General features: G+C 51.2%; 1 protein-coding gene across 1 annotated transcript in view; it reads left to right on the top strand.

Moving 5' to 3' along the window:
* csmd2 (CUB and Sushi multiple domains 2) overlaps nucleotides 1–8,017 on the top strand; it is an 899,615-nt gene extending 891,598 nt beyond the window's left edge. The window contains exons 66-67 of the mRNA XM_071373664.1: nucleotides 473–650; nucleotides 7,882–8,017. Coding sequence (XP_071229765.1) covers nucleotides 473–632 — 160 coding nt within the window. The 3' untranslated portion in view covers nucleotides 633–650; nucleotides 7,882–8,017. The remainder of the gene's footprint in view (nucleotides 1–472; nucleotides 651–7,881) is intronic.
* Nucleotides 8,018–19,386: the final 11,369 nt, after the last annotated feature.

The following is a 19,386-nucleotide window of genomic DNA, read 5'->3' as shown; positions in this document are numbered from 1 at the left end:
TGCCCCTTCTCTCTCTCTCCTTACCTCTCCCCCTCTCTCTGTCCTTCTCCCCCTCTCTCTCTCTCCTTCGCCCTCTCTCTCTCTTGCTGTCTCTCTCTCCCCTTTCCTCTCCCCTCTCTCTCTCCCTCCTTTCCTCTCCCCCTCTCTCTCTCTCCTTTCCTCTCCCCCTCTCTCTCTATTTCTCCTTTCCTCTCCCCCCCTCTCTCTCTCTCTCTCTCTCTCTCTCTCTCTCTCTCTCTCTCTCTCTCTCTCTCTCTCTCTCTCCTTTCATCTCCCCCCTCTCTCTCTCTCTTCTTTCCTCTCCCCCTCTCTCTCTCTCTCTTCTTTCCTCTCTCCCTCTCCCCCTCTCTCTCTTCTTTCCTCTCCCCATCTCTTTTCCTCTCCCCCTTTCTCTCGCTCTCTCCTTTCCTCTCCACCTCCCCCCCCTCTCCCCCCCCCCCCCTATCTTTCTCCTTTCCTCTCTCCCTCTCAGGAGAAGACCTAAGGTTCCGTTTAACAGCTATTCAGGCCATGAGAACACTAACGGGAGAGCTACGTTTGAGAACCCCATGTACGACCGGAACATCCAGCCCACCGACATCATGGCCAACGAGACAGAGTTTACAGTCAGCACAGTGTGTACGGCGGTATAGCTACTGCTACCTCCAGAGGTGAGTGTGAGTGTGTGTGTGTGTGTGTGTGTGTGTGTGGGTGTGGGTGTGTGATCATGACCAGAACATGATGCACAGTGTGAGATTTAAACCGCTTAATATTTAAGCTTTATTGTATGATGATTTAATATTTCATCAGCTCCCGTACCTGAGGAACAATATTGCGTGCATGCTTTCGTTCCGGTAACCAACACATCTGACTCATTCCTAGTAAAGTAATCGTTGTTTTTGCCTCTGAATCAGTCACGTTTCATACTCCGCCGCCAAGGAACATAGAGCCATGTGACAGACGTAGGCCTATAGAATATATATCCACAAGTGGACACTGTTCTAACAGGCAACAGAATGATTCTTACAGACCTCTAGTGACACTAGACAACACAAGCAGTCAGTTACACTATAGGGAATATCAAGCAGTCAGTTACACTATAGGGAATATCAAGCAGTCAGTTACATTATAGGGAATATCAAACAGTCAGTTACACTATAGGGAATATCAAGCAGTCAGTTACATTATAGGGAATATCAAACAGTCAGTTACACTATAGGGAATATCAGTTACGTTAGAGGGAATACCAAGCAGTCAGTTACATTATAGGATATATCAGTTACATTATAGGGAATACCAAGCAGTCAGTTACATTATAGGGAATATCAGTTAAATTATAGGGAATACCAAGCAGTCAGTTACATTATAGGGAATATCAAGCAGTCAGTTACATTATAGGGAATATCAAGCAGTCAGTTACACTATAGGGAATATCAAGCAGTCAATTACATTATAGGGAATATCAAGCAGTCAGTAACACTATAGGGAATATCAAGCAGTCAGTTACACTATAGGGAATATCAGTTACAATATAGGGAATATCAAGCAGTCAGTTACATTATAGGGAATATCAAGCAGTCAGTTACATTATAGGTAATATCAAGCAGTCAGTTACATTATAGGGAATATCAAGCAGTCAGTTACACTATAGTGAATATCAAGCAGTCAGTTACATTATAGGGAATATCAAGCAGTCAGTAACACTATAGGGAATATCAAGCAGTCAGTTACATTATAGGGAATATCAAGCAGTCAATTACATTATAGGGAATATCAAGCAGTCAGTTACATTATAGGGAATATCAAGCATTCAGTTACACTATAGGGAATATCAAGCAGTCAGTTACATTATAGGGAATATCAAGCATTCAGTTACACTATAGGGAATATCAGTTACACTATAGGGAATATCAAGCAATCAGTTACATTATAGGGAATATCAAGCAGTCAGTTACACTATAGGGAATATCAGTTACACTATAGGGAATATCAAGCAGTCAGTTACACTATAGGGAATATCAGTTACACTATAGGGAATATCAAGCAGTCAGTTACACTATAGTGAATATCAGTTACATTATAGAGAGATGGACACACACTGACTGCTGTCTCCATCACCCAGCTGTTATAGAGAGATAGACACACACTGACTGCTGAGTCCCCATCACCCAGCTGTTATAGAGAGATAGACACACACTGACTGCTGAGTCCATCACCCAGCTGTTATAGAGAGATAGACACACACTGACTGCTGTCTCCATCACCCAGCTGTTATAGAGAGATAGACACACACTGACTGCTGTCTCCATCACCCAGCTGTTATAGAGAGATGGACACACACTGACTGCTGTCTCCATCACCCAGCTGTTATAGAGAGATGGACACACACTGACTGCTGTCTCCATCACCCAGCTGTTATAGAGAGATAGACACACACTGACTGCTGTCTCCATCACCCAGCTGTTATAGAGAGATAGACACACACTGACTGCTGTCTCCATCACCCAGCTGTTATAGAGAGATAGACACACACTGACTGCTGTCTCCATCACCCAGCTGTTATAGAGAGATAGACACACACTGACTGCTGTCTCCATCACCCAGCTGTTATAGAGAGATAGACACACACTGACTGCTGTCTCCATCACCCAGCTGTTATAGAGAGATAGACACACACACTGACTGCTGTCTCCATCACCCAGGTGTTATAGAGAGATAGACACACACTGACTGCTGAGTCCATCACCCAGCTTTTATAGAGAGATAGACACACACTGACTGCTGTCTCCATCACCCAGCTGTTATAGAGAGATAGACACACACTGACTGCTGTCTCCATCACCCAGCTGTTATAGAGAGATAGACACACACTGACTGCTGTCTCCATCACCCAGCTGTTATAGAGAGATAGACACACACTGACTGCTGAGTCCATCACCCAGCTGTTATAGAGAGATAGACACACACTGACTGCTGTCTCCATCACCCAGCTGTTATAGAGAGATGGACACACACTGACTGCTGTCTCCATCACCCAGCTGTTATAGAGAGATGGACACACACTGACTGCTGTCTCCATCACCCAGCTGTTATAGAGAGATAGACACACACTGCCTGCTGTCTCCATCACCCAGCTGTTATAGAGAGGATGAGACACACACTGACTGCTGTCTCCATCACCCAGCTGTTATAGAGAGATAGACACACACTGACTGCTGTCTCCATCACCCAGCTGTTATAGAGAGATGGACACACACTGACTGCTGTCTCCATCACCCAGCTGTTATAGAGAGATAGACACACACTGACTGCTGTCTCCATCACCCAGCTGTTATAGAGAGATAGACACACACTGACTGCTGTCTCCATCACCCAGCTGTTATAGAGAGATAGACACACACTGACTGCTGTCTCCATCACCCAGCTGTTATAGAGAGATAGACACACACTGACTGCTGAGTCCATCACCCAGCTGTTATAGAGAGATAGACACACACTGACTGCTGTCTCCATCACCCAGCTGTTATAGAGAGATAGACACACACTGACTGCTGTCTCCATCACCCAGCTGTTATAGAGAGATAGACACACACTGACTGCTGTCTCCATCACCCAGCTGTTATAGAGAGATAGACACACACTGACTGCTGAGTCCCCATCACCCAGCTGTTATAGAGAGATAGACACACACTGACTGCTGTCTCCATCACCCAGCTGTTATAGAGAGATAGACACACACTGACTGCTGTCTCCATCACCCAGCTGTTATAGAGAGATAGACACACACTGACTGCTGTCTCCATCACCCAGCTGTTATAGAGAGATAGACACACACTGACTGCTGTCTCCATCACCCAGCTGTTATAGAGAGATAGACACACACTGACTGCTGTCTCCATCACCCAGCTGTTATAGAGAGATGGACACACACTGACTGCTGTCTCCATCACCCAGCTGTTATAGAGAGATAGACACACACTGACTGCTGTCTCCATCACCCAGCTGTTATAGAGAGATAGACACACACTGACTGCTGTCTCCATCACCCAGCTGTTATAGAGAGATAGACACACACTGACTGCTGTCTCCATCACCCAGCTGTTATAGAGAGATAGACACACACTGACTGCTGAGTCCATCACCCAGCTGTTATAGAGAGATAGACACACACTGACTGCTGAGTCCATCACCCAGCTGTTATAGAGAGATAGACACACACTGACTGCTGTCTCCATCACCCAGCTGTTATAGAGAGATAGACACACACTGACTGCTGTCTCCATCACCCAGCTGTTATAGAGAGATAGACACACACTGACTGCTGTCTCCATCACCCAGCTGTTATAGAGAGATAGACACACACTGACTGCTGTCTCCATCACCCAGCTGTTATAGAGAGATAGACACACACTGACTGCTGTCTCCATCACCCAGCTGTTATAGAGAGATGGACACACACTGACTGCTGTCTCCATCACCCAGCTGTTATAGAGAGATAGACACACACTGACTGCTGTCTCCATCACCCAGCTGTTATAGAGAGATAGACACACACTGACTGCTGTCTCCATCACCCAGCTGTTATAGAGAGAATAGACACACACTGACTGCTGTCTCCATCACCCAGCTGTTATAGAGAGATAGACACACACTGACTGCTGAGTCCATCACCCAGCTGTTATAGAGAGATAGACACACACTGACTGCTGAGTCCATCACCCAGCTGTTATAGAGAGATAGACACACACTGACTGCTGTCTCCATCACCCAGCTGTTATAGAGAGATAGACACACACTGACTGCTGTCTCCATCACCCAGCTGTTATAGAGAGATAGACACACACTGACTGCTGTCTCCATCACCCAGCTGTTATAGAGAGATAGACACACACTGACTGCTGTCTCCATCACCCAGCTGTTATAGAGAGATAGACACACACTGACTGCTGTCTCCATCACCCAGCTGTTATAGAGAGATAGACACACACTGACTGCTGTCTCCATCACCCAGCTGTTATAGAGAGATAGACACACACTGACTGCTGAGTCCCCATCACCCAGCTGTTATAGAGAGATAGACACACACTGACTGCTGTCTCCATCACCCAGCTGTTATAGAGAGATAGACACACACTGACTGCTGTCTCCATCACCCAGCTGTTATAGAGAGATAGACACACACTGACTGCTGAGTCCCCATCACCCAGCTGTTATAGAGAGATAGACACACACTGACTGCTGTCTCCATCACCCAGCTGTTATAGAGAGATAGACACACACTGACTGCTGTCTCCATCACCCAGCTGTTATAGAGAGATAGACACACACTGACTGCTGTCTCCATCACCCAGCTGTTATAGAGAGATAGACACACACTGACTGCTGAGTCCATCACCCAGCTGTTATAGAGAGATAGACACACACTGACTGCTGTCTCCATCACCCAGCTGTTATAGAGAGATAGACACACACTGACTGCTGTCTCCATCACCCAGCTGTTATAGAGAGATAGACACACACTGACTGCTGTCTCCATCACCCAGCTGTTATAGAGAGATAGACACACACTGACTGCTGTCTCCATCACCCAGCTGTTATAGAGAGATAGACACACACTGACTGCTGTCTCCATCACCCAGCTGTTATAGAGAGATAGACACACACTGACTGCTGTCTCCATCACCCAGCTGTTATAGAGAGATAGACACACACTGACTGCTGTCTCCATCACCCAGCTGTTATAGAGAGATAGACACACACTGACTGCTGTCTCCATCACCCAGCTGTTATAGAGAGATAGACACACACTGACTGCTGTCTCCATCACCCAGCTGTTATAGAGAGATAGACACACACTGACTGCTGAGTCCCCATCACCCAGCTGTTATAGAGAGATAGACACACACTGACTGCTGAGTCCCCATCACCCAGCTGTTATAGAGAGATAGACACACACTGACTGCTGAGTCCCCATCACCCAGCTGTTATAGAGAGATAGACACACACTGACTGCTGAGTCCCCATCACCCAGCTGTTATAGAGAGATAGACACACACTGACTGCTGAGTCCCCATCACCCAGCTGTTATAGAGAGATAGACACACACTGACTGCTGAGTCCCCATCACCCAGCTGTTATAGAGAGATAGACACACACTGACTGCTGAGTCCCCATCACCCAGCTGTTATAGAGAGATAGACACACACTGACTGCTGAGTCCCCATCACCCAGCTGTTATAGAGCGATAGACACACACTGACTGCTGAGTCCCCATCACCCAGCTGTTATAGAGAGATAGACACACACTGACTGCTGAGTCCCCATCACCCAGCTGTTATAGAGAGATAGACACACACTGACTGCTGAGTCCCCATCACCCAGCTGTTATAGAGAGATAGACACACACTGACTGCTGTCCCCATCACCCAGCTGTTATAGAGAGATAGACACACACTGACTGCTGAGTCCCCATCACCCAGCTGTTATAGAGAGATAGACACACACTGACTGCTGAGTCCCCATCACCCAGCTGTTATAGAGCGATAGACACACACTGACTGCTGAGTCCCCATCACCCAGCTGTTATAGAGCGATAGACACACACTGACTGCTGAGTCCCCATCACCCAGCTGTTATAGAGAGATAGACACACACTGACTGCTGAGTCCCCATCACCCAGCTGTTATAGAGAGATAGACACACACTGACTGCTGAGTCCCCATCAGCTGTTATAGAGAGATAGACACACACTGACTGCTGAGTCCCCATCAGCTGTTATAGAGAGATAGACACACACTGACTGCTGAGTCCCCAAACTGCAGCAGCGACACAGAAATTGTCACAATCCAACTAAATATTTCACGGCGTCTCTCGTGGATTTTGTAAATGTGACTGGATTTCTGCTGTCTCTCTCTCTTCATCTGTATCTCTCTCTCTCTTCATCTGTATCTCTCTCTCTCTTCATCTGTATCTCTCTCTCTCTTCATCTGTATCTCTCTCTCTTCATCTGTATCTCTCTCTCTCTTCATCTGTCTCTCTCTCTCTTCATCTGTATCTCTCTCTCTTCATCTGTATCTCTCTCTCTCTTCATCTGTATCTCTCTCTCTTCATCTGTATCTCTCTCTCTCTTCATCTGTATCTCTCTCTCTCTTCATCTGTATCTCTCTCTCTTCATCTGTATCTCTCTCTCTCTTCATCTGTATCTCTCTCTCTCTTCATCTGTATCTCTCTCTCTTCATCTGTATCTCTCTCTCTTCATCTGTATCTCTCTCTCTCTTCATCTGTAACGTTCCTTTTAATGCTGTACTTTCGTAGGTTTTATTTCACATCCAAAGTTCAGTGGTCAAGTCACTGATTTATTCTGTTTCAAGGTTTAGAAATGTAAAACCAGAGCGACATTGATGGTGTGTCATGTCCTCTCCTTTCTCTTCATGTCTCATCACCACGTTCCATCCTACCTACTTCCTCTATACATTCTCCTTTACCTTCCAATGTCTGTCTGTCTGTCTGTCTGTCTGTCTGTCTGTCTGTCTGTCTGTCTGTCTGTCTGTCTGTCTGTCTGTCTGTCTGTCTGTCTGTCTGTCTGTCTGTCTGTCTGTCTGTCTGTCTGTCTGTCTGTCTGTCTGTCTGTCTGTCTGTCTGTCTGTCTGTCTGTCTGTCTGTCTGTCTGTCTGTCTGTCTGTCTGTCTGTCTGTCTGTGTCTGTCTGTCTGTCTGTGTCTGTCTCTGTCTCTGTCTCTGTGTCTGTCTCTGTGTCTCTCTCTCTCTCTCTCTCTCTCTCTCTCTCTCTCTCTCTCTCTCTCTCTCTCTCTCTGTCTCTCTCTCTCTCTCTCTCTCTGTCTCTGTCTCTCGGTCCCTCTCCATCTTATTCCTCCTTTAATCCCTCCCATCACCCACCTTGCAGGAAGTGGAAGGAGCCCCTCTTACAAGACAGACCACACCCTCATCTAGAGGGAAATACAGACCACACCCTCATCTAGAGGGAAATACAGACCACACCCTCATCTAGAGGGAAATACAGACCACACCCTCATCTAGAGGGAAATACAGACCACACCCTCATCTAGAGGGAAATACAGACCACACCCTCATCTAGAGGGAAATACAGACCACACCCTCATCTAGAGGGAAGTACAGACCACACCCTCATCTAGAGGGAAATACAGACCACACCCTCATCTAGAGGGAAATACAGACCACACCCTCATCTAGAGGGAAATACAGACCACACCCTCATCTAGAGAGAAATACAGACCACACCCTCATCTAGAGGGAAATACAGACCACACCCTCATCTAGAGGGAAATACAGACCACACCCTCATCTAGAGGGAAATACAGACCACACCCTCATCTAGAGGGAAATACAGACCACACCCTCATCTAGAGAGAAATACAGACCACACCCTCATCTAGAGGGAAATACAGACCACACCCTCATCTAGAGGGAAATACAGACCACACCCTCATCTAGAGGGAAATACAGACCACACCCTCATCTAGAGGGAAATACAGACCACACCCTCATCTAGAGGGAATACAGACCACACCCTCATCTAACTGAACAGAGGGAAATACAGACCACACCCTCATCTAACTGAACAGAGGGAAATACAGACCACACCCTCATCTAGAGGGAAATACAGACCACACCCTCATCTAGAGGGAAATACAGACCACACCCTCATCTAGAGGGAAATACAGACCACACCCTCATCTAGAGGGAAATACAGACCACACCCTCATCTAGAGGGAAATACAGACCACACCCTCATCTAGAGGGAAATACAGACCACACCCTCATCTAGAGGGAAATACAGACCACACCCTCATCTGGAGGGAAATACAGACCACACCCTCATCTAGAGGGAAATACAGACCACACCCTCATCTAACTGAACAGAGGGAAATACAGACCACACCCTCATCTAGAGGGAAATACAGACCACACCCTCATCTAGAGGGAAATACAGACCACACCCTCATCTAGAGGGAAATACAGACCACACCCTCATCTAGAGGGAAATGGGATGTTTTTATACTGACTACATTCAAGCGGAATCCTTCCGGATCACAATAAAAGAGAACAAATTAACGTCAAGAAAACAGACAACGGAACCCGTTGACGATGACAACAGAACCCGCTGACGACGACAACAGAACCCGTTGGAGATGACAACGGAACCCGTTGGAGATGACAACGGAACCCGATGGAGATGACAACAGAACCCGATGGAGATGACAACGGAACTCGTTGGAGACGACAACAGAACCCGATGACGACGACAACGGAACCCGTTGGAGACGACAACGGAACTCGTTGGAGACGACAACAGAACCCGATGGAGATGACAACGGAACTCGTTGGAGACGACAACAGAACCCGATGACGACGACAACGGAACCCGTTGGAGACGACAACAGAACCCATTGGAGACGACAACAGAACCCGCTGACGACGACAACAGAACCCGTTGGAGATGACAACAGAACCCGCTGACGACGACAACAGAACCCGTTGGAGATGACAACAGAACCCGCTGACGACGACAACAGAACCCGCTGTCGACGACAACAGAACCCGCTGTCGACGACAACAGAACCCATTGACGACGACAAAAGCAGATTGGGTGACTGCAATGTCTCCTTACAACTTCAGCTCTTTGAAAGGAATATATACTATTGTCTGCCTGAGATGAGGCAGCAAGGTGCCTGAGATGAGGTAGCAAGGTGCCTGAGATGAGGCAGCAAGGTGCCTGAGATGAGGCAGCAAGGTGCCTGAGATGAGGCAGCAAGGTGCCTGAGATGAGGCAGCAAGGTGCCTGAGATGAGGCAGCAAGGTGCCTGAGATGAGGCAGCAAGGTGCCTGAGATGAGGCAGCAAGGTGCCTGAGATGAGGTAGCAAGGTGCCTGAGATGAGGCAGCAAGATGGCACTACGCTGTGGCGATTATCCTCCTATGTGTTTTTCACCAAAAACCCAAAAGGGAATTCTAAGGTCAACGTTCAGCAGAGAGACAGTATTGGCCTGTAACAGCTGATACACAGGAGGCTTTGAGTGGAGATGAGAAGAGACCAGTCTGTGCAAACAATGCACTGTGTAGTGAACTTAACTTGGCATGGGCTAGATCTATCTGGATCTATCTGAATCTATCTGGATCTCTACGTTATGAGAAAGGCACTCGGGACTGTATTTGATTTCTCCTTTGCTGTTTTGGATGTCAAACAAATATTTGGGGGCCATTCTTTTCCTGACCGTTTGATTTCTTCACTTCTGGAAGGTTCCTCTGAGGTCTCGACACTGTGGCTGCAGGGGGATTAAAGTGGGAAGATATTTGGAGGCCTTTGTTGTTGAAGATATGGGCTTGTGTTATTATAGCTTTTAACCCTCCCCCCTTTAGTAAGGCTGTAGGGATGTTCTCTACCCCTCTCCCCCCTTTAGTAAGGCTGTAGGGAGGATCTCTACCCCTCTCCCCCCCTTTAGTAAGGCTGTAGGGAGGATCTCTACCCCTCTCCCCCCTTTAGTAAGGCTGTAGGGAGGATCTCTACCCCTCTCCCCCCTTTAGTAAGGCTGTAGGGAGGATCTCTACCCCTCTCCCCCCCTTTAGTAAGGCTGTAGGGAGGATCTCTACCCCTCTCCCCCCCCTTTAGTAAGGCTGTAGGGAGGATCTCTACCCCTCTCCCCCCCTTTAGTAAGGCAGTAGGGAGGATCTCTACCCCTCTCCCCCCTTTAGTAAGGCTGTAGGGAGGATCTCTACCCCTCTCCCCCCTTTAGTAAGGCTGTAGGGAGGATCTCTACCCCTCTCCCCCCTTTAGTAAGGCTGTAGGGAGGATCTCTACCCCTCTCCCCCCTTTAGTAAGGCTGTAGGGAGGATCTCTACCCCCCTCCCCCCCCTTTAGTAAGGCTGTAGGGAGGATCTCTACCCCTCTCCCCCCCTTTAGTAAGGCTGTGGGGAGGATCTCTACCCCTCTCCCCCCTTTAGTAAGGCTGTAGGGAGGATCTCTACCCCTCTCCCCCCCCTTTAGTAAGGCTGTAGGGAGGATCTCTACCAATCTCTCCCCCCCTTTGGTACGGCTGTAGGGATGTTCTCTACCCCTCTCCCCCCTTTAGTAAGGCTGTAGGGAGGATCTCTACCCCTCTCCCCCCTTTAGTAAGGCTGTAGGGAGGATCTCTACCCCTCTCCCCCCTTTAGTAAGGCTGTAGGGAGGATCTCTACCCCTCTCCCCCCTTTAGTAAGGCTGTAGGGAGGATCTCTACCCCTCTCCCCCCTTTAGTAAGGCTGTAGGGAGGATCTCTACCCCTCTCCGCCTTTAGTAAGGCTGTAGGGAGGATCTCTACCCCTCTCCCCCCTTTAGTAAGGCTGTAGGGAGGATCTCTACCCCTCTCCCCCCTTTAGTAAGGCTGTAGGGAGGATCTCTACCCCTCTCCCCCCTTTAGTAAGGCTGTAGGGAGGATCTCTACCCCTCTCCGCCTTTAGTAAGGCTGTAGGGAGGATCTCTACCCCTCTCCCCCCCCCTTTAGTAAGGCTGTAGGGAGGATCTCTACCCCTCTCCCCCTTTAGTAAGGCTGTAGGGAGGATCTCTACCCCTCTCCCCCTTTAGTAAGGCTGTAGTGAGGATCTCTACCCCTCTCCCCCCCTTTAGTAAGGCTGTAGTGAGGATCTCTACCTCTCCCCCCTTTAGTAAGGCTGTAGGGAGGATCTCTACCCCTCTCCCCCTTTAGTAAGGCTGTAGGGAGGGTCTCTACCCCTCTCCCCCCCTTTAGTAAGGCTGTAGTGAGGATCTCTACCCCTCTCCCCCCTTTAGTAAGGCTGTAGTGAGGATCTCTACCCCTCTCCCCCCTTTAGTAAGGCTGTAGTGAGGATCTCTACCCCTCTCCCCCCTTTAGTAAGGCTGTAGTGAGGATCTCTACCCCTCTCCCCCCTTTAGTAAGGCTGTAGGGAGGATCTCTACCCCTCTCCCCCTTTAGTAAGGCTGTAGTGAGGATCTCTACCCCTCTCCCCCCTTTAGTAAGGCTGTAGGGAGGACCTCTACCCCTCTCCCCCTTTAGTAAGGCTGTAGGGAGGATCTCTACCCCTCTCCCCCCTTTAGTAAGGCTGTAGGAGGATCTCTACCCCTCTCCCCCCTTTAGTAAGGCTGTAGGGAGGATCTCTACCCCTCTCCCCCTTTAGTAAGGCTGTAGTGAGGATCTCTACCCCTCTCCCCCTTTAGTAAGGCTGTAGGGAGGATCTCTACCCCTCTCCCCCTTTAGTAAGGCTGTAGGGAGGATCTCTACCCCTCTCCCCCTTTAGTAAGGCTGTAGTGAGGATCTCTACCCCTCTCCCCCCTTTAGTAAGGCTGTAGGGAGGACCTCTACCCCTCTCCCCCTTTAGTAAGGCTGTAGGGAGGATCTCTACCCCTCTCCCCCCTTTAGTAAGGCTGTAGGGAGGACCTCTACCCCTCTCCCCCCCTTTAGTAAGGCTGTAGTGAGGATCTCTACCCCTCTCCCCCCTTTAGTAAGGCTGTAGGGAGGATCTCTACCCCTCTCCCCCTTTAGTAAGGCTGTAGGGAGGATCTCTACCCCTCTCCCCCTTTAGTAAGGCTGTAGGGAGGATCTCTACCCCTCTCCCCCCTTTAGTAAGGCTGTAGGGAGGATCTCTACCCCTCTCCCCCTTTAGTAAGGCTGTAGTGAGGATCTCTACCCCTCTCCCCCCCTTTAGTAAGGCTGTAGGGAGGTTCTCTACCCCTCTCCCCCCCTTTAGTAAGGCTGTAGGGAGGATCTCTACCCCTCTCCCCCCTTTAGTAAGGCTGTAGGGAGGATCTCTACCCCTCTCCCCCTTTAGTAAGGCTGTAGTGAGGATCTCTACCCCTCTCCCCCCTTTAGTAAGGCTGTAGGGAGGTTCTCTACCCCTCTCCCCCCCTTTAGTAAGGCTGTAGGGAGGATCTCTACCCCTCTCCCCCCTTTAGTAAGGCTGTAGTGGGGATCTCTACCCCTCTCCCCCTTTAGTAAGGCTGTAGGGAGGATCTCTACCCCTCTCCCCCTTTAGTAAGGCTGTAGTGAGGATCTCTACCCCTCTCCCCCCCTTTAGTAAGGCTGTAGGGAGGATCTCTACCCCTCTCCCCCCCTTTAGTACGGCTGTAGGGATGTTCTCTACCCCTCTCCCCCCCTTTAGTGAGGCTGTAGGAGGACCTCTTCCCCTCTCCCCCCTTTAGTAAGGCTGTAGGGAGGATCTCTACCCCTCTCCCCCCTTTAGTAAGGCTGTAGGGAGGATCTCTACCCCTCTCCCCCCTTTAGTAAGGCTGAAGGGAGGATCTCTACCCCTTTCCCCCCTTTAGTAAGGCTGTAGGGAGGATCTCTACCCCTCTCCCCCTTTAGTGAGGCTGTAGGGAGGATCTCTACCCCTCTCCCCTTAGTAAGGCTGTGGGAGTCTCCCCTCTCCCCTTAGTAAGGCTGTAGGGAGGATCTCTACCCCTCTCCCCCTTTAGTAAGGCTGTAGGGAGGATCTCTACCCCTCTCCCCCTTTAGTAAGGCTGTAGGGAGGATCTCTACCCCTCTCTCCCCCTTTAGTAAGGCTGTAGGGAGGATCTCTCCCCCTCTCCCCCTTTAGTAAGGCTGTAGGGAGGATCTCTACCCCTCTCCCCCTTTAGTAAGGCTGTAGGGAGGATCTCTACCCCTCTCCCCCCCTTTAGTAAGGCTGTAGGGAGGATCTCTCCCCCTCTCCCCTTTAGTAAGGCTGTAGGGAGGATCTCTACCCCTCTCCCCCTTTAGTAAGGCTGTAGGGAGGATCTCTACCCCTCTCCCCCTTTAGTAAGGCTGTAGGGAGGATCTCTACCCCTCTCCCCCCCTTTAGTAAGGCTGTAGGGAGGATCTCTCCCCCTCTCCCCCCTTTAGTAAGGCTGTAGGGAGGATCTCTACCCCTCTCCCCCCTTTAGTAAGGCTGTAGGGAGGACCTCTACCCCTCTCTCCCTCCTTTAGTAAGGCTGTAGGGAGGATCTCTCCCCCTCTCCCCCTTTAGTAAGGCTGTAGGGAGGATCTCTACCCCTCTCCCCCTTTAGTAAGGCTGTAGGGAGGATCTCTACCCCTCTCCCCCTTTAGTAAGGCTGTAGGGAGGACCTCTACCCCTCTCCCCCTTTAGTAAGGCTGTAGGGAGGATCTCTACCCCTCTCCCTTAGGAAGGCTCTACCCCTCCCCCTTTAGTAAGGCTGTAGGGAGGACCTCTACCCCTCTCCCCCTTTAGTAAGGCTGTAGGGAGGACCTCTACCCCTCTCCCCCTTTAGTAAGGCTGTAGGGAGGATCCTCTACCCCTCTCCCCCTTTAGTAAGGCTGTAGGGAGGATCTCTACCCCTCTCCCCCTTTAGTAAGGCTGTAGGGAGGATCTCTACCCCTCTCCCCCTTTAGTAAGGCTGTAGGGAGGATCTCTACCCCTCTCCCCCTTTAGTAAGGCTGTAGGGAGGATCTCTACCCCTCTCCCCCCTTTAGTAAGGCTGTAGGGAGGACCTCTACCCCTCTCTCCCTCCTTTAGTAAGGCTGTAGGGAGGATCTCTCCCCCTCTCCCCCCTTTAGTAAGGCTGTAGGGAGGATCTCTACCCCTCTCCCCCTTTAGTAAGGCTGTAGGGAGGATCTCTACCCCTCTCCCCCTTTAGTAAGGCTGTAGGGAGGATCTCTACCCCTCTCCCCCTTTAGTAAGGCTGTAGGGAGGATCTCTACCCCTCTCCCCCTTTAGTAAGGCTGTAGGGAGGACCTCTACCCCTCTCCCCTTTAGTAAGGCTGTAGGGAGGATCTCTACCCCTCTCCCCCTTTAGTAAGGCTGTAGGAGGATGCTCTACCCCTCTCCCCCCTTTAGTAAGGCTGTAGGGAGGATCTCTACCCCTCTCCCCCTTTAGTAAGGCTGTAGGAGGATCTACCCCTCTCCCCTTTAGTAAGGCTGTAGGGAGGATCTCTACCCCTCTCCCCCCTTTAGTAAGGCTGTAGGGAGGATCTCTACCCCTCTCCCCCTTTAGTAAGGCTGTAGGGAGGATCTCTACCCCCTCTCCCCCCTTTAGTAAGGCTGTAGGGAGGATCTCTACCCCTCTCCTCCCTTTTAGTAAGGCTGTAGGGAGGATCTCTACCCCTCTCCCCCCTTTAGTAAGGCTGTAGGGAGGATCTCTACCCCTCTCCCCCTTTAGTAAGGCTGTAGGGAGGATCTCTACCCCTCTCCCCCCCTTTAGTAAGGCTGTAGGGAGGATCTCTACCCCTCTCCCCCTTTAGTAAGGCTGTAGGGAGGATCTCTACCCCTCTCCCCCCCTTTAGTAAGGCTGTAGGGAGGATCTCTACCCCTCTCCCCCTTTAGTAAGGCTGTAGGGAGGATCTCTACCCCTCTCCCCCCTTTAGTAAGGCTGTAGGGAGGATCTCTCCCCCTCTCCCCCTTTAGTAAGGCTGTAGGGAGGATCTCTACCCCTCTCCCCCTTTAGTAAGGCTGTAGGGAGGACCTCTACCCCTCTCTCCCTCCTTTAGTAAGGCTGTAGGGAGGATCTCTCCCCCTCTCCCCCCTTTAGTAAGGCTGTAGGGAGGATCTCTACCCCTCTCCCCCTTTAGTAAGGCTGTAGGGAGGATCTCTACCCCTCTCCCCCTTTAGTAAGGCTGTAGGGAGGACCTCTACCCCTCTCCCCCTTTAGTAAGGCTGTAGGGAGGATCTCTACCCCTCTCCCCCTTTAGTAAGGCTGTAGGGAGGATCTCTACCCCTCTCCCCCTTTAGTAAGGCTGTAGGGAGGACCTCTACCCCTCTCCCCCTTTAGTAAGGCTGTAGGGAGGACCTCTACCCCTCTCCCCCTTTAGTAAGGCTGTAGGGAGGATCTCTACCCCTCTCCCCCTTTAGTAAGGCTGTAGGGAGGATCTCTACCCCTCTCCCCCTTTAGTAAGGCTGTAGGGAGGATCTCTACCCCTCTCCCCCTTTAGTAAGGCTGTAGGGTGGATCTCTACCCCTTTCCCCCCTTTAGTAAGGCTGTAGGGAGGACCTCTACCCCTCTCCCCCTTTAGTAAGGCTGTAGGGAGGATCTCTCCCCTCTCCCCCCTTTAGTAAGGCTGTAGGGAGGATCTCTACCCCTCTCCCCCTTTAGTAAGGCTGTAGGGAGGACCTCTACCCCTCTCTCCCTCCTTTAGTAAGGCTGTAGGGAGGATCTCTCCCCCTCTCCCCCCTTTAGTAAGGCTGTAGGGAGGATCTCTACCCCTCTCCCCCTTTAGTAAGGCTGTAGGGAGGATCTCTACCCCTCTCCCCCTTTAGTAAGGCTGTAGGGAGGACCTCTACCCCTCTCCCCCTTTAGTAAGGCTGTAGGGAGGATCTCTACCCCTCTCCCCCTTTAGTAAGGCTGTAGGGAGGATCTCTACCCCTCTCCCCCTTTAGTAAGGCTGTAGGGAGGACCTCTACCCCTCTCCCCCTTTAGTAAGGCTGTAGGGAGGATCTCTACCCCTCTCCCCCTTTAGTAAGGCTGTAGGGAGGATCTCTACCCCTCTCCCCCTTTAGTAAGGCTGTAGGGAGGATCTCTACCCCTCTCCCCCTTTAGTAAGGCTGTAGGGAGGATCTCTACCCCTTTCCCCCCTTTAGTAAGGCTGTAGGGAGGACCTCTACCCCTCTCCCCCCCTTTAGTAAGGCTGTAGGGAGGACCTCTACCCCTCTCCCCCCTTTAGTAAGGCTGTAGGGAGGACCTCTACCCCTCTCCCCCCTTTAGTAAGGCTGTAGTGAGGATCTCTACCCCTCTCCCCCCCTTTAGTAAGGCTGTAGTGAGGATCTCTACCCCTCTCCCCCCCTTTAGTAAGGCTGTAGGGAGGATCTTTACCCCTCTCCCCCCCTTTAGTAAGGCTGTAGTGAGGATCTCTACCCCTCTCCCCCTTTAGTAAGGCTGAAGGGAGGATCTCTACCCCTTTCCCCCCTTTAGTAAGGCTGTAGGGAGGACCTCTACCCCTCTCCCCCCCTTTAGTAAGGCTGTAGGGAGGACCTCTACCCCTCTCCCCCCCTTTAGTAAGGCTGTAGGGGGGACCTCTACCCCTCTACCCCCTTTAGTAATGCTGTAGTGAGGATCTCTACCCCTCTCCCCCCCTTTAGTGAGGCTGTAGGGAGGATCTCTACCCCTCTCCCCCCCTTTAGTAAGGCTGTAGGGAGGATCTCTACCCCTTTCCCCCCTTTAGTAAGGCTGTAGTGAGGATCTCTACCCCTCTCCCCCCCCCTTTAGTAAGGCTGTAGGGAGGACCTTTACCCCTCTCCCCCCCTTTAGTAAGGCTGTAGTGAGGATCTCTACCCCTCTCCCCCCCTTTAGTAAGGCTGTAGGGAGGATCTCTACCCCTCTCCCCCCCTTTAGTAAGGCTGTAGGGAGGATCTCTACCCCTCTCCCCCCCCTTTAGTAAGGCTGTAGGGAGGATCTCTACCCCTCTCCCCCCCCTTTAGTAAGGCTGTAGGGAGGATCTCTACCCCTCTCCCCCCCCTTTAGTAAGGCTGTAGGGAGGACCTCTACCCCTCTCCCCCCCTTTAGTAAGGCTGTAGTGAGGATCTCTACCTCTCTCCCCCCCTTTAGTAAAGCTGTAGGGAGGACCTCTACCCCTCTCCCCCCCTTTAGTAAGGCTGTAGGGAGGATCTCTACCCCTCTCCCCCCTTTAGTAAGGCTGTAGTGAGGATCTCTACCCCTCTCCCCCTTTAGTAAGGCTGTAGGGAGGATCTCTACCCCTCTCCCCCCCTTTAGTAAGGCTGTAGGGAGGATCTCTCCCCCTCTCCCCCCTTTAGTAAGGCTGTAGGGAGGATCTCTACCCCTCTCCCCCTTTAGTAAGGCTGTAGGGAGGATCTCTACCCCTCTCCCCCTTTAGTAAGGCTGTAGTGAGGATCTCTACCCCTCTCCCCCCTTTAGTAAGGCTGTAGGGAGGATCTCTACCCCTCTCCCCGCCTTTAGTAAGGCTGTGGGGAGGATCTCTACCCCTCTCCCCCCCTTTAGTAAGGCTGTAGTGAGGATCTCTACCCCTCTCCCCCTTTAGTAAGGCTGTAGGGAGGATCTCTACCCCTCTCCCCCTTTAGTAAGGCTGTAGGGAGGATCTCTACCCCTCTCCCCCTTTAGTAAGGCTGTAGGGAGGATCTCTACCCCTCTCCCCCCCTTTAGTAAGGCTGTAGGGAGGACCTCTACCCCTCTCTCCCTCCTTTAGTAAGGCTGTAGGGAGGACCTCTACCCCTCTCCCCCCTTTAGTAAGGCTGTAGGGAGGATCTCTACCCCTCTCCCCCTTTAGTAAGGCTGTAGGGAGGATCTCTACCCCTCTCCCCCCTTTAGTAAGGCTGTAGGGAGGATCTCTACCCCTCTCCCCCTTTAGTAAGGCTGTAGTGAGGATCTCTACCCCTCCCCCCCCTTTAGTAAGGCTGTAGGGAGGATCTCTACCCCTCTCCCCCCCTTTAGTAAGGCTGTAGGGAGGATCTCTACCCCTCTCCCCCCCTTTAGTAAGGCTGTAGGGAGGATCTCTACCCCTCTCCCCCCCTTTAGTAAGGCTGTAGGGAGGATCTCTACCCCTCTCCCCCTTTAGTAAGGCTGTAGGGAGGACCTCTACCCCTCTCTCCCTCCTTTAGTAAGGCTGTAGGGAGGACCTCTACCCCTCTCCCCCCTTTAGTAAGGCTGTAGGGAGGATCTCTACCCCTCTCCCCCTTTAGTAAGGCTGTAGGGAGGATATCTACCCCTCTCCCCCTTTAGTAAGGCTGTAGTGAGGATCTCTACCCCTCTCCCCCTTTAGTAAGGCTGTAGGGAGGACCTCTACCCCTCTCCCCCCTTTAGTAAGGCTGTAGGGAGGATCTCTACCCCTCTCCCCCTTTAGTAAGGCTGTAGGGAGGATCTCTACCCCTCTCCCCCTTTAGTAAGGCTGTAGTGAGGATCTCTACCCCTCTCCCCCTTTAGTAAGGCTGTAGGGAGGACCTCTACCCCTCTCTCCCTCCTTTAGTAAGGCTGTAGGGAGGACCTCTACCCCTCTCCCCCCCTTTAGTAAGGCTGTAGTGAGGACCTCTACCCCTCTCCCCCCTTTAGTAAGGCTGTAGGAGGATCTCTACCCCTCTCCCCCTTTAGTAAGGCTGTAGTGAGGATCTCTACCCCTCTCCCCCTTTAGTAAGGCTGTAGTGAGGATCTCTACCCCTCTCCCCCTTTAGTAAGGCTGTAGGGAGGATCTCTACCCCTCTCCCCCTTTAGTAAGGCTGTAGGGAGGATCTCTACCCCTCTCCCCCTTTAGTAAGGCTGTAGGGAGGATCTCTACCCCTCTCCCCCCCTTTAGTAAGGCTGTAGGGAGGATCTCTACCCCTCTCCCCCCCTTTAGTAAGGCTGTAGTGAGGATCTCTACCCCTCTCCCCCTTTAGTAAGGCTGTAGTGAGGATCTCTACCCCTCTCCCCCTTTAGTAAGGCTGTAGGGAGGATCTCTACCCCTCTCCCCCTTTAGTAAGGCTGT

This window comes from Salvelinus alpinus, chromosome 29, assembly GCF_045679555.1.
Source record: "Salvelinus alpinus chromosome 29, SLU_Salpinus.1, whole genome shotgun sequence".
Lineage (NCBI taxonomy): Eukaryota > Metazoa > Chordata > Actinopteri > Salmoniformes > Salmonidae > Salvelinus > Salvelinus alpinus.
Note: the sequence above shows the minus strand (reverse complement) of the source record. Positions and strands in the feature narration are given on the sequence as shown.